Source organism: Heterodontus francisci, chromosome 5, assembly GCF_036365525.1.
Source record: "Heterodontus francisci isolate sHetFra1 chromosome 5, sHetFra1.hap1, whole genome shotgun sequence".
NCBI lineage: Eukaryota > Metazoa > Chordata > Chondrichthyes > Heterodontiformes > Heterodontidae > Heterodontus > Heterodontus francisci.
Window position 1 is genome coordinate 23,426,575 of NC_090375.1, and position 14,007 is coordinate 23,440,581.

General features: G+C 43.3%; 1 protein-coding gene across 3 annotated transcripts in view; it reads left to right on the plus strand.

Annotated features, from left to right (window-relative positions):
* cep192 (centrosomal protein 192) overlaps window positions 1-14,007 on the plus strand; it is a 239,969-nt gene that overhangs the window by 33,624 nt on the left and 192,338 nt on the right. For all 3 annotated transcript variants that reach the window (XM_068031195.1, XM_068031194.1, XM_068031193.1), the window contains exons 6-8: window positions 2,915-3,050; window positions 3,780-3,943; window positions 9,738-9,878. In XM_068031195.1, coding sequence (XP_067887296.1) covers window positions 2,915-3,050; window positions 3,780-3,943; window positions 9,738-9,878 — 441 coding nt within the window. The remainder of the gene's footprint in view (window positions 1-2,914; window positions 3,051-3,779; window positions 3,944-9,737; window positions 9,879-14,007) is intronic.

Genomic DNA, 14,007 nt, shown 5'->3' on the forward strand with positions numbered 1-14,007 from the left:
TAGTTCATTAATATAAAATAAATAAATACTTATTAAATCCCTACTAAATTGTTATAATTACCTATATGGTCCCTAGTGCTAGATTCCGATATAAATATTAAATGCTCACTAAATACAGTAATCTCCTTCCTCTGGTTTAGTTACTCAACTTATTAATTAGTTAATTAAGGGTTTTAATCAATTTTTACCAATGTTTTATTTTCAAATTCAGTGCAAATTCCCTACCAGCCAATCAGGTCACAGCTTTTCTGTGACGTCACTTTTTCAGTTTTTTTTTCCCCCCACCCGAGGTAACTTACTGGTCTGGAACTCCACCCTCCAAGTCTGCTCCGAGAATCCCCGAGTTACGTTTTATATACTTACCGCTCTGGAACTCTGCCCTCCGAGTCTGAGACGTTGAGAACATAGGCAGGATTGTGGAATGGGCAGACCTGTGGCAGATGAGGTTTAATGTAGAGAACTGTGAGGTGATAAATTTTGGTAGGAATATTGAGAAAAGGCATTATAAATTAGAGTACAATTCTAAAAGGGCTTCAGGAGCAGAGGAACATGGGAGCATATGTGCATCAACTGTTGAAGGTGGCAAGGCAGGTTTAAATAGTGGTTAATGAGGCATTAATAGAGGCATAGAGTACAAAAGCAAGGAAGGTTTGAACCTTTATAAAACTAGTTTGGCCTCAATTGGAGTATTGCGTGCAGTTCTGGACAGCACCCTTTAGGAATGATGTAAAGGCATTGGAGAGGGTGCAGAAAAGATTGGTTCTGGGGACAAGAGTGTTCAGTTAAGTGGACAGATTGACAAATCTAACCTTTTCTCCAAAGAGAACAGCCCGAGAGGAGATTTGGTAGAGGTGCTCCAAATCATGATTGGTGGAAAGTTCGAGAACCAGAGGATACTGATTTAAGATGATTGACATAACAACCAGAGGTGACACGAGGAACAAATTTTCCATGCAGTAAATGGTTAAGATCTAGAATGCCTTTCCTTAGTACGTAGTGGAGGCAAAGGCAATTGTGGCTTTCAACAGAGAATTAGATAATTATCTGAAGAGAAAATGTTTGCAGTGCTATGGGGAGAAGGCAGGGGAGTGGGTATAGCTAAGAAGCTCTTAAAGATAGCTGGCAAGGACACGATGGGCCCAATGGCCTACTTCTGTGCACTAGCCTTTCTCTGATTCTTTTATTCTGTTTGATCTCCTCTGCTTTGCTTTAATGAAAAGAGCTCCAATTTTTCCAGTTTCTCCTCCATAACTAAACTTCTCATTCCTGGTATCCCCGAGCAAATCTCTTCACCTTTTCCGTGGCCTTGACATCCTTCCGAAGTTATGATGCCGAAACGTTCTGCACAAAATATTAGTTTTAGTGTTAACTTTTTGCTTCTGTACTTTGTACTTCAATTCATAAAACTGCAAAAAAGAGACAGGTTTTATCAATATTTCCCAAAGTTTATATGTGACCCCTACATTTCTAATCCTTTAATGTTAGGTTGAAATTAAGGTGCATGGTATTAAAGAGCATGTGGTTGTAGGGTTGCGGAAAGTTGGCTACAGGACGCAGAATAAAATCAATGGATCTTTCTCCATCTGGAAGAACGTAAATAGTGGTGTCCTCTGGAGTATTAAGACTTAGAGCCAGCTTAATGTATTTTTTTTGTCTTGTCTAAATTTCTCCACCTACTGCTCTTGTACCCTTTCACTCCTGCTATATAACATTTAGTTTTTTAAAAAAGCAATCATTTAGTATCTCTGCCCTTGCTCATCCATAAGATTTCCTTCTTGATCTTAATGAAGTTTACCCTTTATTTTGTTCTTGGTATTTATAAAAATCCTTCAAAAATTTCCTTTGTCTTCATACAATAACCTTTTGTTTTATCTATATCTTTTAAAGTATTGTCAGGCAAGCCCCCCACCTGCCAAGACTGAGGCACACATTATTTCGCCACTTTAAATTGCAAGCCCCTGACTGGAAAGACATTTCCATAGTAACACCGTGTTGGAACAATGGGGACCCAGTCGTTGCTTCCCCAGTACACAGAAGATGTGGTCAGACCAGTTTTAGTCACATGACTAAATGGCTGTTGCAAAGGTTTGAACTGAGTATTAAATTGAAGAAAACGGTTTGAAATCAAAAAGCTCCTGGTTTGAGAACATCACTGTCCTGTCTGCTCTCATCTTGCTCACACCAGCTCCGAAAACCATTGGAGACACGAGAACCTCAAAGAAGGAAAAGTCTCCTACGTTGAACAAGGTACAAGAATACTGGGCCTCAGTGAGAAGTAAGAGCTGCTGGCAATCCAAGACTCTACAGGCGGAACCACAAACAGTAACCAGAAACCCCCTTCAGAGACTGCCTCAAACCTTTCACCTATTTTCCTCTCTTTTCTGTCCCTATCTGCTTGCATGTATCGCGTGTGCGTGCTAGCATGGGCGTGTCGTATATCTGTATGCATTAACCGTATTGGAGTTTAAGTTGAAGGTTCAATAAATTTCACTTTTCTTTAAAGAAAACCTGGTGTTCATTTCTTTGCCTTATAGTTGGAAAGCTGTGAACAAGGATTCACAAAGGGGCAGGGGGAGCTTAAAACCCTGTTACAATAAGACCAGATGAAGACAGTAACAGACCCCTAGACACCTTTCTCACCTGGTCGTAATAGTGTGCTTGAATGTCTTTTGTATTGGCGCTAGATCAACATATGCCACTTAAGCTTCATTTTAATGGCTCTGCTTATACAAGAAATATCCAATTTTGCCACCTGTGGAAAATACATTTGTCTGGTTACCTCGAGCAATTCCTTTTAAATTAACAGGATGGCCAGTTACAAGCCTTATTTAAAAAAAAAAAAATTCACAGCCTTTCACTCTGCATTTGTTGGAACTAATCCTAAATTTGTAATAGTTGACTTGTCCATTACCAGGTTGATGGTACAAAAGAGCCTGCCATGAAAGGAACGGTTGAAGATTTGGCAACAAGACGATATAGCGACGGTTTAGCTAGTTTGCTAGAAGATGAAAGGCTCTTGTCACTGGCAAGTTTGGAAGATCAGTCTACAGGTACAGTGCACAGTGATATCCTGTTTTCCCCAATGACTGACAGTACTGTGTAATCAAGCATAAGATGAACTTTGAAATACATTTTAAATTCCATGAGTTATTTAAAAAAGGTAGATGCACTTGGGGTTTAATGTTGCATTTTTGTAAATGTTAACAGCGTCAGAGTTTTTGTTCAGTGCACCAGGAATTTTTAACATTTTTAAATAGCATGAGCTTGTTTTCATAATTCAGAGAATAAAGGAAAATTATTCCTCCTTTTGTACATAATGCTGCAATATGGTAGTATCTTAGAACACAGAAGGAGGACATTTGACCCATCATGCCTCTACTGGCTTTTTGAAAGAGCTTTCCAACTGGCTCCACTCCTTTTAACCCCGTCCCCCCCCCCACCAAACCACCTTTCCCCATAGCTCTGCAATTTTCGGCCCTTCAAGTATATATTGAATTCCCTTTTGAAAGTTACTGTTGAATCCACCACCCTCTGCAGCTCACAATAATTCACTACATTTCTTAAAAAAAAAAAGGTTCTCCCCATCTCTCTGGCTGATTTGCCAAGTAACTTAAATCTGTGTCCCCTGGATACTGACCCTTGATTCTGGCCCTTCTGCCAGTGAAAACCATTTCACCTTAATTACTCCAGCAAAAGCGTTTCATGATATTCAACATGCTGAATGAAGATTCAGGTTTTTTTCACTTGCTCTGAAATTAACAATGCTTCAATTCTAATAGACGATGAGTTTGATGCTGAGGCATTTCGGGATGATGGACTGGAAGCTTACTTCAAACAGCTGGTCCCCCCAGGAATGCAGAGGGGTCACATTGAAGGACAAGAACTCCCTGAAGTCCATGCTTCCCTTCAAGTAACCAGTAGTACTTCAGCCAGATGGCACCAGGTAAAGCTCAACAGTCCTGCCAATGCACAACATGTCAATGTCTAAGGTGCCATCAAGTACAACAGTATAAATGAAGTTTCAATTTTTTCATGAACTCCAGCTGCAACATTACAGCTCCCTTTATTTGGGCTTGTGTGAATCAATAGGAGCACGCATCCCAAAAGAACTGGAGTCTTTCTGATGTCATTTCCACTGCTTGTTTTCTCCACCCTGATGTAATTTTTTGTGTATGGCCCATAATTTCCTGATTTGCACAAAAACAGTAATGCCAGTTTCTGTGCCAAACCTGCCAATGAAAACTTATGCCCAAATTTGCCTACACCAGAGCCTATAAACCAGCATATTAGTTCAGGTTCACCAGTATCATATTTTTCCAATTTCTATAATTGAAATGGCTGGACAGAGTCATAAATTACTGGTTATTTTAGTCTTCATGTAAAGATAATATACCTGTATGGTATCATTTTTACATCATTGAATATTTCTTTAAATAATCGAATTTGTTAATAAATTCAGTTTTCTTCACTATTAGCCCTTGATAAGTGCAACTCTTCCAGAAAGCCCAAAATGTGAAATTTTATTTAAAAAATTATTGAATTAAATTTTAGCATGAGTTGAATTGGCTGAAATCTGGCACCTGTAGTGGTAGGGACCGCAGGACGAGGCCGTGAAGGAGCATCCACTCGGCACTTCTGTCTGAAGGTGATTGCGAACACTTCAGCCTTGTCTTTTGCTCTGAATCCCTAGGTACAGTTTGACTGTTTACAGTAATGTGGTTGACTCTTGCATGCCCTCGGAAATGGCCGAGCAAGCCACTCAGTTGTATCTAACCTCTACCAAGTCAATAAGGCATGAAACCGGACAGACCACCTGGCATCGACCTAGGCACTGGAATGACCACGGCAAACCCAGCCCTGTCGACCCTGCAAAGTCGTCCTTATTAACATCTGGGTGCTTGTGCCAAAGTTGGGAGAGCTGTCCTACAAACTAGTGAAGCAACAGCCTGACAGTCATACTCATCGAATCATACCTTACAGACAATGTCCCAGACACTGCCATCACCATCCCCTGGGTATATCATGTCCCACTGGCAGGACAGACCCAGCAGAGGTGGCGGCACAGTGGTCTACAGTGGGGAGGGAGTTGCCCTGGGGATCCTCAACATCGACTCTGGACCCCATAAAGTCTCATGCCGTCAGGTCAAACATGGGCAAGGAAACCTCCTGCTGGTTAGCACCTACCGCCTGCCACCCCCTTCCCCACCTCAGCTGATGAATCGGTACTCCTCCGTGTTGAACAGCACTTGGAGCAAGCACCGAGAGTGGCAAGGGCACAGAATGTACCCTGGGTGGGGGACTTCAATGTCCATCAGCAAGAGTTGCTCAGTAGAACCACAGCTGGCCGAGTCCTAAAGGACGTAGCTGCTAGACTGGGTCTGCGGCAGGTGGTGAGGGAACCAACGAGGGGAAAATATACTTGACCTCGTCCTCACTAATCTGCCTGCCGCAGATGCATCTGTCCATGATTGTACTGGTAGGAGTGACCACCGCATCGTCCTTGTGGAAATGAAGTCCCATCTTCACTTTAAGGATGCCTTCCATTGTGTTGTGCGTTACTACCACTCTGCTAAATGGGATAGATTTCGAATAGATCTAGCAATGCAAAACTGGGCATCCATGAGGCACTGTGGGCCATCAGCAGTAGCAGAATTGTACTCGACCACAATCTGTAACCTCATGGCCCGGCATATCCCCCACTCTACCGTTAGCATCAAGCTGGGGGACCCACCCTGGTTCAATGAATAATGCAGAAAGGCATGCCAGCAGCTGCACCAGGCATACCTCAAAATGAGGTGTCAATCTGGTGGAGCTACAACCCAGGACTACTTGCGTGCCAAACAGTGGATGCAGCATGTGATAGTCGGAGCTCAGCGATCCCATAACCAATGGATCAGATCTCAGCTCTGCAGTCCTGCCACATCCAGTGGTGAATGGTGGTGGACAATTAAACAACTAACCGGAAGAGGTGGCTCTACAAATATCCCCATTCATCAATGATGGGGGAGCCCAGCATATCGGTGCAGAAGGCAAGGCTGAAGCATTTGCAACAAACTTCAGCCAGAAGTGTCGAGTGGATGATCCATCTCGGCCTCCTCCTGAAGTCCCCAGCATCACAGATGCCCGTCTTCAGCCAATTCGATTCACTCCACCTGATATCAAGAAACTACTGAAGGCACTGGATACTGCAAAGGCTATGGGCCCTGACAATATTCCGGCGATAGTACTGAAGACCTGTGCTCCAGAACTTGACATGCTTCTGGCCAAGCAGTTCCAGTATAGCTTCAACACTGGCATCTACCCAACAATGTGGAAAATTGCCCAGGTATGTCTTGTACACAAAAAGCAGGACAAGTCCAATTACCGTCCCATCAGTCTACTCTCAATCATCAGGAAAATGATGGAAGGTGTCATCAACAGTGCTATCAAGCGGCACTTGCTTCACAATAACCTGCTCAGTGATGCTCAGTTTGGGTTCCGCCCGGGCCACTTGGCTCCTGACCTCATTACAGCCTTGGTTCAAACATGGACAAAAGAGCTGAACTCGAGGTGAGAGTGACTGCCCTTGACATCAGGCAGCATTTGACCGAGTATGGCATCAAGGTGCCCTAGCAAAACTGGAGTCAATGGGAATCGGGGGGGGTGGGGGGGGATATTCTCCACTAATTGGAGTCATACCTAGCGCGAAGGAAGGTGGTTGTGGTTGTTGAAGGTCAATCATCTCGGCTCCAGGACGTCACTGCAGGAGTTCCTCAGGATAGTGTCCTAAGCCCAACCATTTTCAGCTGCTTCATCAATGACCTTCCTTCAATCATAAGATCAGAAGTGGGGATGTTCGCTGATTGCACCAGTCGCGACTCCTCAGGTACTGAACTGGAGTAGCCATAATACCGTGGCTGCAAGAGCAGGTTAGAGGTGCGGAATCATGTAGCGTATAACTCCCCTCCTTGACTCCCCAATGCTTGTCCACTATCGACAAGGCACAAATCAGGAGTGTGATAGGATACTTTCCACTTGCCTGGATGGGTGCTGCTCCAACAACACAACAAGCTCAACACCATCCAGAACAAAGCAGCCTGCTTGATTGGCACCCCATCCATGAACATTCATTCCCTCCACCAGCGACTCACAGTGGTAGCAGTACGTACCATCTGCAAGATGCACTGAAACAATGCATCAAGGCTCCTTTGACAGCATCTTCCAAACCAGTGACTAATACCAACTAGAAGGACAAGGGCAACAGATGCATGAGAATACCACCAACTGCAAATTTCCCTCCAAGCCATACACGACTCTGACTTGGAACTATATCGCCATTCCTTCACTGTCGCTGGGTCAAGATCCTGGAACTCCCTTTCTAACAGCACTGTGGGTGTACCTACCCCACATGGACTGCAGCAGTTCAAGAAGGCAGCTCACCATCACCTGCTCAAGGGAAGTAGGGATAGGCAATAAATGTTGGCCTACCCAGTGACACCCACATTCCAGGAATGAATACAAAAAAAGTAACAGCTGCAATGTAACACCTAGCTGTCAAATGTGAATCTTCAGTTAGCCAGGCGGGACACCTCTTAACACTTGTTCTTACAAAGCTGCAAGAGGCACTTTTTTTCCTAACATATTCTGGAATTTATAGTAATTATTTCTGACCAATGCATGAATTTCTGCCACTCAGTTGACCTTTGTGCCATCGTCCTCTAATTTACGTTTATTTTGTGTCATTCACATCCCAGAACACTTCTCGGTCAAGAAATTACCTTTGAAATGTGGTCACAATTGTAATGTAAGCTAATATTTGGGTGTTTAGTGAGAGTAATAGGCAAGCATGCCTTGCACCTAACGTTTTGAATTGTAATTATGTTGGCTAAACCTATCTGTAATTGTCATTGATTTGCAACTCATTCATCCTTGCATGTTTTACCTGTTGATTTGAAGGAGTTAAGATCAACATACTTACACAATATTTACTCACTTAGTGAAAAGTGAGGTTGAAATGCTTAAAGATTCACAAACTGCATTTCAATGATAACGGAAGGTAAAAGAATTAATATTAAAAGGGGAGGTACCTGCACGTTACATAGTGTATTCCTGATCTTATTAAAAGCTCCTCTTGTATGGAAAATTTGTAATTGATAAATAAGTAGATATTTAGTCTGGTGTTCTTTGATACTGGATTCCTTTTGACATGGTATTCTTCAAATCACTGTACTCCCTATTGTGTTCTGATTCTTGAAGGTTTTGGATGCATGTGATATTGGTTAATTTTTTTTGAGAGGTTTCTTTATAATCCAACCCTTTGACATAAATTACATCCATCTTCTGTGAAAGATTCTGTGATAAAACCACTTTATTTTGCGCGCACAAAAATTTGAACATTTTGGAACAAAGAATTCTAGATCCATCTTTACTGTTTTAAGGAGTCAGTGAACATGAATTGAATTCCAATTAGGGGAAGTTAGACAAAGGTCCCTTGCAGCCACTGGGTTATGATGAGCTAGGAAATGTCCCTGTTAAGTGTTTGTCTCATATCTGCTCATGCTGCTAATTTTGAAATTAACTTTTTAACTAGTGAAATAAAACTGTAGCTATTTCAAAGTAATTATGTAAACATCACATCACAGTTAAGATCCAGATACAGAGATGTGTACCAGAACAGCATGTGACATTGACAAGTGGGATAACTTCTGTGTTCCACAAGTGAGAACAGCTTGAACAGAAATCCATGTGCCATTTAAATATTTTCTCTTTCACTGCAATGGTTGCACCTCGCACTCTGTTGTTCCCTAAGTATTCTGGGTATCGTGGGTGCTGATCTCTTTCAAAAGTCCTGAACTGCGTTAACTGGCAAAATCTTGTATTTTGCAAATCATTTGGGGGTCTGTTATTAATGAACGCTATTGTCATCTTGAGCCAGGTGCCACAAATACTGTTATCACTGCATGTCGCTGTGTATTGTACAGCAACAAAATAGCATTGTAATGGAGCGCAATTCCATTACCACAGTCAAAAGTATTGCCACATGTCTTTTATGGATTTTCTACAACGTTGCATATTATGTTTTCCTCATGGATACTTGTATAATTTGCAGTATTGCCCTTTGGGAATTGAACAGCACTTTTAGTTGTGCAAAAAGAAGGCAAAATGTTGTCACTTTTCTCCGCAAGCTTTTATCAGAACCCTTCGTAACTTTAAATGCCTCTATTGAATCTCCCGTCAGCCTGCTGTGCTGCGGTGAAAATAGTCTCTATCTCAGTTCTCTCTTTGTAACTATAGTTTCCTGTCCCCAGTATTATCCCATTGAAGATATCTTGTGTGTTCTCCTAAGCTTTAATGCCTTTTCTATTCCACTGCACACAGTACTCTGACTGTGGTTTAGCCAGTTTATTTTTACAAATTTGCCATTACTCTTGTACCCTGTCCTTTTTTTTTTATAAAACCCAGAATGCTATTGGCATTTTTTAAGGACTTTTCTGCTTCTAGCTTTCAAGGATTTCTGTATTAAAGCCCCTAGGTGTCTCTGTTCATCCACATTTTCCATGAAGTCTATACTGCCTTGGATTTTTTCTTAAAATGTATTTACCTCACCCTTTGCCACTTTATATTGCATCTTCCAATTACCTGTTAATTTCAGTAACTTGTCTGTCTTCCAAAAGTTTTTAATTCTATTGTTTGCATGTGAAAATGAACAATATGATGAAAATAATTTTAAAAATATTATTTGGCACTGTAACTTTCAGATGCCTCCTGTTCGACAAGCAGCCACTGGAATGGATTCTGCACCGTCAAGTGGTGTGGATACAGAAGATGAATTGGAGGCTGTCCAGCAACAGAGTGCTTTGCAAGGACAATTGCTGTTGTCCAGTGCAGCAAGGCAGTTGGTATGTATGTTCTATTATACTTGTTTTCTATATTTCGCTGGGAAAAAAAATAAAATTATTTGAAGATGTTTTTTGTACACATCTTTGAAGCTACTTTATGGTTGAAGTTGCAGAAAAAATTAAATTGGTAGTGATTTAATAATTATTATGTTGACTTCTGGGGGTCAGCAGCCACTGAATTTTGTGATTTTCTGCACACAAGACTAGGTGTGTCTCTGTCAATCTTACAGCTTTTGAAACTTTTGGGGCCAGCTAACGCAATCCCACTTTAATATGTTGCCAATTATAAAATATAAGGACCTGGAAGTCAGAAGAGGTTATATGTGTAAAAGCAAATTAACAAGAATATACGGGAAATAAAATCAAGGGTTAGTACAATTAATCAAGTCTGTTCTGGCATTTGAGTAAAGACTATCTCCAAATATAAAATCACAATAGAAAGGGGAAGGTGGTTTTGTCTTAAGTCTGCCCGTAGCCTAATAATTAATTTCATTATAGTGAGTCACATGCTAATTGGTTTTACTGCTAAGTCTTTAGGGACAAATTTCCTGACTGGCATTTGCTAGTGCTATTAGGGAGGGTGGCAAGGATGTAGGAACCAGGAGATAATACAACAGAGGAACATCAAAGGTGCACAGAGAATTGGGAGAGACAGATTGCACTAGAGTAGGAAATAGTAAAGTATTAGGTGGGGTCAGAGTAAGAGGGAAAGTAACCAAGTCTAAATTGAGATTACTATGCATGTATGTGTGCAGAGTGTGGGAAATTAAGCTTGGTGAGCTGGAGCTGCAGATAGCCATATGAAAGTATGATATGGCGATAACGGAGACTTGGCTCAAAGAATGGCTGGACTGGGTACTAAGTATTCCTTGATACAATAAAAGCAATACACTGCGGATGCTGGAAATCTGAAATAAAAAGAAGAAATGCTGGAAATACTCAGCGGGTCTGGCAGCATCTGTGGAGAGAGAAGCAGAGTTAACGTTTCAGATCAGTGACCCTTCTTCAGAACTGACAAATATTAGAAATGTGAAAGGTTTTAAGGAAGTAAAGCAGTGGGTGGGGCAAGAGATAACACAGGAGAAGGTGTTGATAGGACAAGGTCACATAGAAGTACAAGTAAATCGTTGCTTCACCTGAAAGGTGTGTTTGGGGCCTGGGATAGTGAGGATAGAGGAGGTAAATGGGCAGGTATTACACCTCCTGTGATTGCAGGGCAAGGTGCCGTGGGAAGGGGTCGAGGTGGTGGGGGTAATGGAGTGGACCAGGGTGTCGCGGGGGGAACGATCCCTTCGGAATGCTGATAGGGGAAGGGAGGGGAAGATGTGTTTGGTAGTGGCATCATGTTGGAGGTGGTGGAAATGGCGGAGGATGATCCTTTGGATATGGAGGCTGATGGGGTGGAAAGTGAGGACAAGGGAAATCCTGTCGCGGTTCTGGGAGAGAGGGGAAGGGGTGAGGGTAGAGGTGCGGGAAATGAGCCGGACATGGTTGAGGGCCCTGTCAACCACAGTGAGGGGGGGGGGGGGGGGGCGCGGCGGGGGTGGAGATCCTCGGTTGAGGAAAAAAGACATATCAAATGCACTGTCATGGAAGGTTGCATCATCAGAGTAGATGCATCTGAGACGGAAGAACTGGGAGAATGGATTGGAATCCTACAGGAGGCAGGGTGTGAAGAAGTGTAGTTGAGGTAGCTGTGGGGATCGGTGGGCTTATAATGGATATTAGTAGACAGCCTATCCCCAGAGATGTAGACAGAGAAGTCAGAGAAGGGAAGTGTCGGAGATGGACCATGTAAAGGTGAGAGAAGGGTGGAAATTAGAAACCAAGTTGATCAAGTTTTCCAGTTCGGGGCGGGAACATGAAACGGCACCGATATAGTCATCGATGTGCCGGTAAGAGAGTTGGGGAGGAGGCCTGAGTAGGACTGGAACAAGAAATGTTCGACATATCCCACAAAAAGACAGGCATAACTAGGACCCATGCGGGTACCCATATCAATACCTTTTACTCAAAGGAAATGAGTGGAGTTGAAGAATTTGTTCAATGTGAGAACAAGTTCAACCAGGCGGAGGAGGGTGGTGGTGGATGGAGACTGGTTGGGTCTCTGTTCAAGGAAGAAGTGGAGAGCCCTCAAACCGTCCTGGTGGGGGATGGAGGTGTAGAGAGATTGGATGTCCATAGCGAAGAGGAGGCGGTTGGGGCCAGGAAACTGGAAATTGTCAAAATGACGTAGGGCGTCAGAAGCATCACGGATGTAGGTGGGAAGAGACTGGACCAGCAGAGAAAAGTTAGAGTCAGGAAGAAATAAGTTCAGTGGGGCAGGAGCAGGCTGACACCATGGGTCTGCCAGGACAGTCTTGTTTGTGGATTTTAGGAAGGAGGTAGAAGCGGGCTGTCTGGGTTTGCGGGGCTATGAGGTTGGAGCTGTAGAGGCAAGATTTTCAGCGGAGATGAGGTCAGCGACAGTCCTGTGGACAGTCGCTTGATGTTCGGTGGTGGGGTCATGGTCCAGGGGGAGGTAGGAAGAAGTGTCTGAAAGTTGGCGCTGAGCCTCGACAATGTAGAGGTCGGTTCCCCTAAACAACAACAGCACCGCCCTTGTCTGCAGGTTTGATGACCATGTTGGGGTTAGACCTGAGAGAACGGAGAGCCTCAAGTTCAGAGGAGGACAGGTTAGAGTGAGTGAGGGGGACAGAGAAATTGAGATGACCAATGTCTCGCCGACAGTTTTCAACGAAAAGATCAAGAGCGGGTTAGAGGCCAGGGGGAGGGGTCCAGGTGGAGGGAGAATGCTGGAGGCGGGTGAATGGGTCTGCTGGTCGGGGGGAGGACTCCTGGTCAAAGAAGTGAGCCCGGGGGCGGAGGCGACGGAGGAAGAGCTCAACGTCATGCTGAGCGTGAAATTCATTGAGGTGGAGGCGTGAGGGGATAAAACTGAGACCTTTGAGTACAGAACGTTCAGCGTCAGAGGTTATAGTGAATACATGGCAAGGGGTCAGATAAGAAGAGGGAAGTGAAGGGGAAGAAGGATCTGGAGGGGCATTCGTCGCCATCAGTTGCTGGAGCTTGCATTCCTTGACACCTTAAAGGAAGACGAGTTTTTTGTAAATGCGTCGGATGAGACGAAGGATGAAATGAAACTGCGGAGTAGAACAGCTTTGAGATAAGGTGAGATGGTGCTGCTGGAGAGAGAGGTCCAGTGTGTACATGTGGCGGCGCACAGCACTGAGTGTCAATCTCAGGATGCGGCAAGAACAGCAGTCCAAGGAATGTTGTATTTCTCAGAGATACCTGGAATCCTGGGTAGATTCAAAACATGATGGGTGAAACTGCAGTTGGAATCCACGTGGAATAAGTTGGAGCCGGAGAAAGTCGCTGAGGAAGCAGGTGTGGCTGTGAAAATGAGTTTTGGTAGACACTTTATCAAACACCAGGAGGGAAATAGAAAGCAATGAAGGTGAACAAGGTAAAAGAGACAAACGAAAATGGATACCCTATCTGTACTGATGCTTTGTCTTTCAACACACCATTAACATATTGTTTGCCTTTGTTCCATGACCACCTTGTCAGTTATTCTCTGTGACCTTGTCCTACCGACACCACCTCCATTGTTATCTCTTGCCCCACCCACCGCTTTACTTCCTTTAAAACCTTTCACCTTTCTAATATTTGTCAGTTCTGAAGAAGGGTTAACCTGAAACGTTAACTCTGCTTCTCTCTCCACAGATGCTGTCAGACCTACTGAGTGTTTCCAGCTTTTCTTGTTTGTATTCCTTGATACAAGGTGTTCAGGAAAGGAGGAGGAAATGGCAGTTCTGATTAAGGAGAACATTGCAGTGCTAAAGAGAGAGGATATCCCAGGGAGGTCAAGGGCAAAATCTATTTAGCTGGATCGGAGGAACAAAAAAGGTGTAATTGCATTGCTCAGTGTAGTATAGAGGCCACCAACTAGCAGGAAAGATGTAGAGGAACAAATTTGCAAGGAAATTAGAGGTGAATGAATTATCATGTTGTTATAATGACTTTAATTATCTGAATATAGACAGCAATAGTTATAGTCATAGTGTAAAAGACAGAGAGGGGCAGGAGTTCCTAGTGTGCGTTCAGGAAAATTTTCTACAGTATG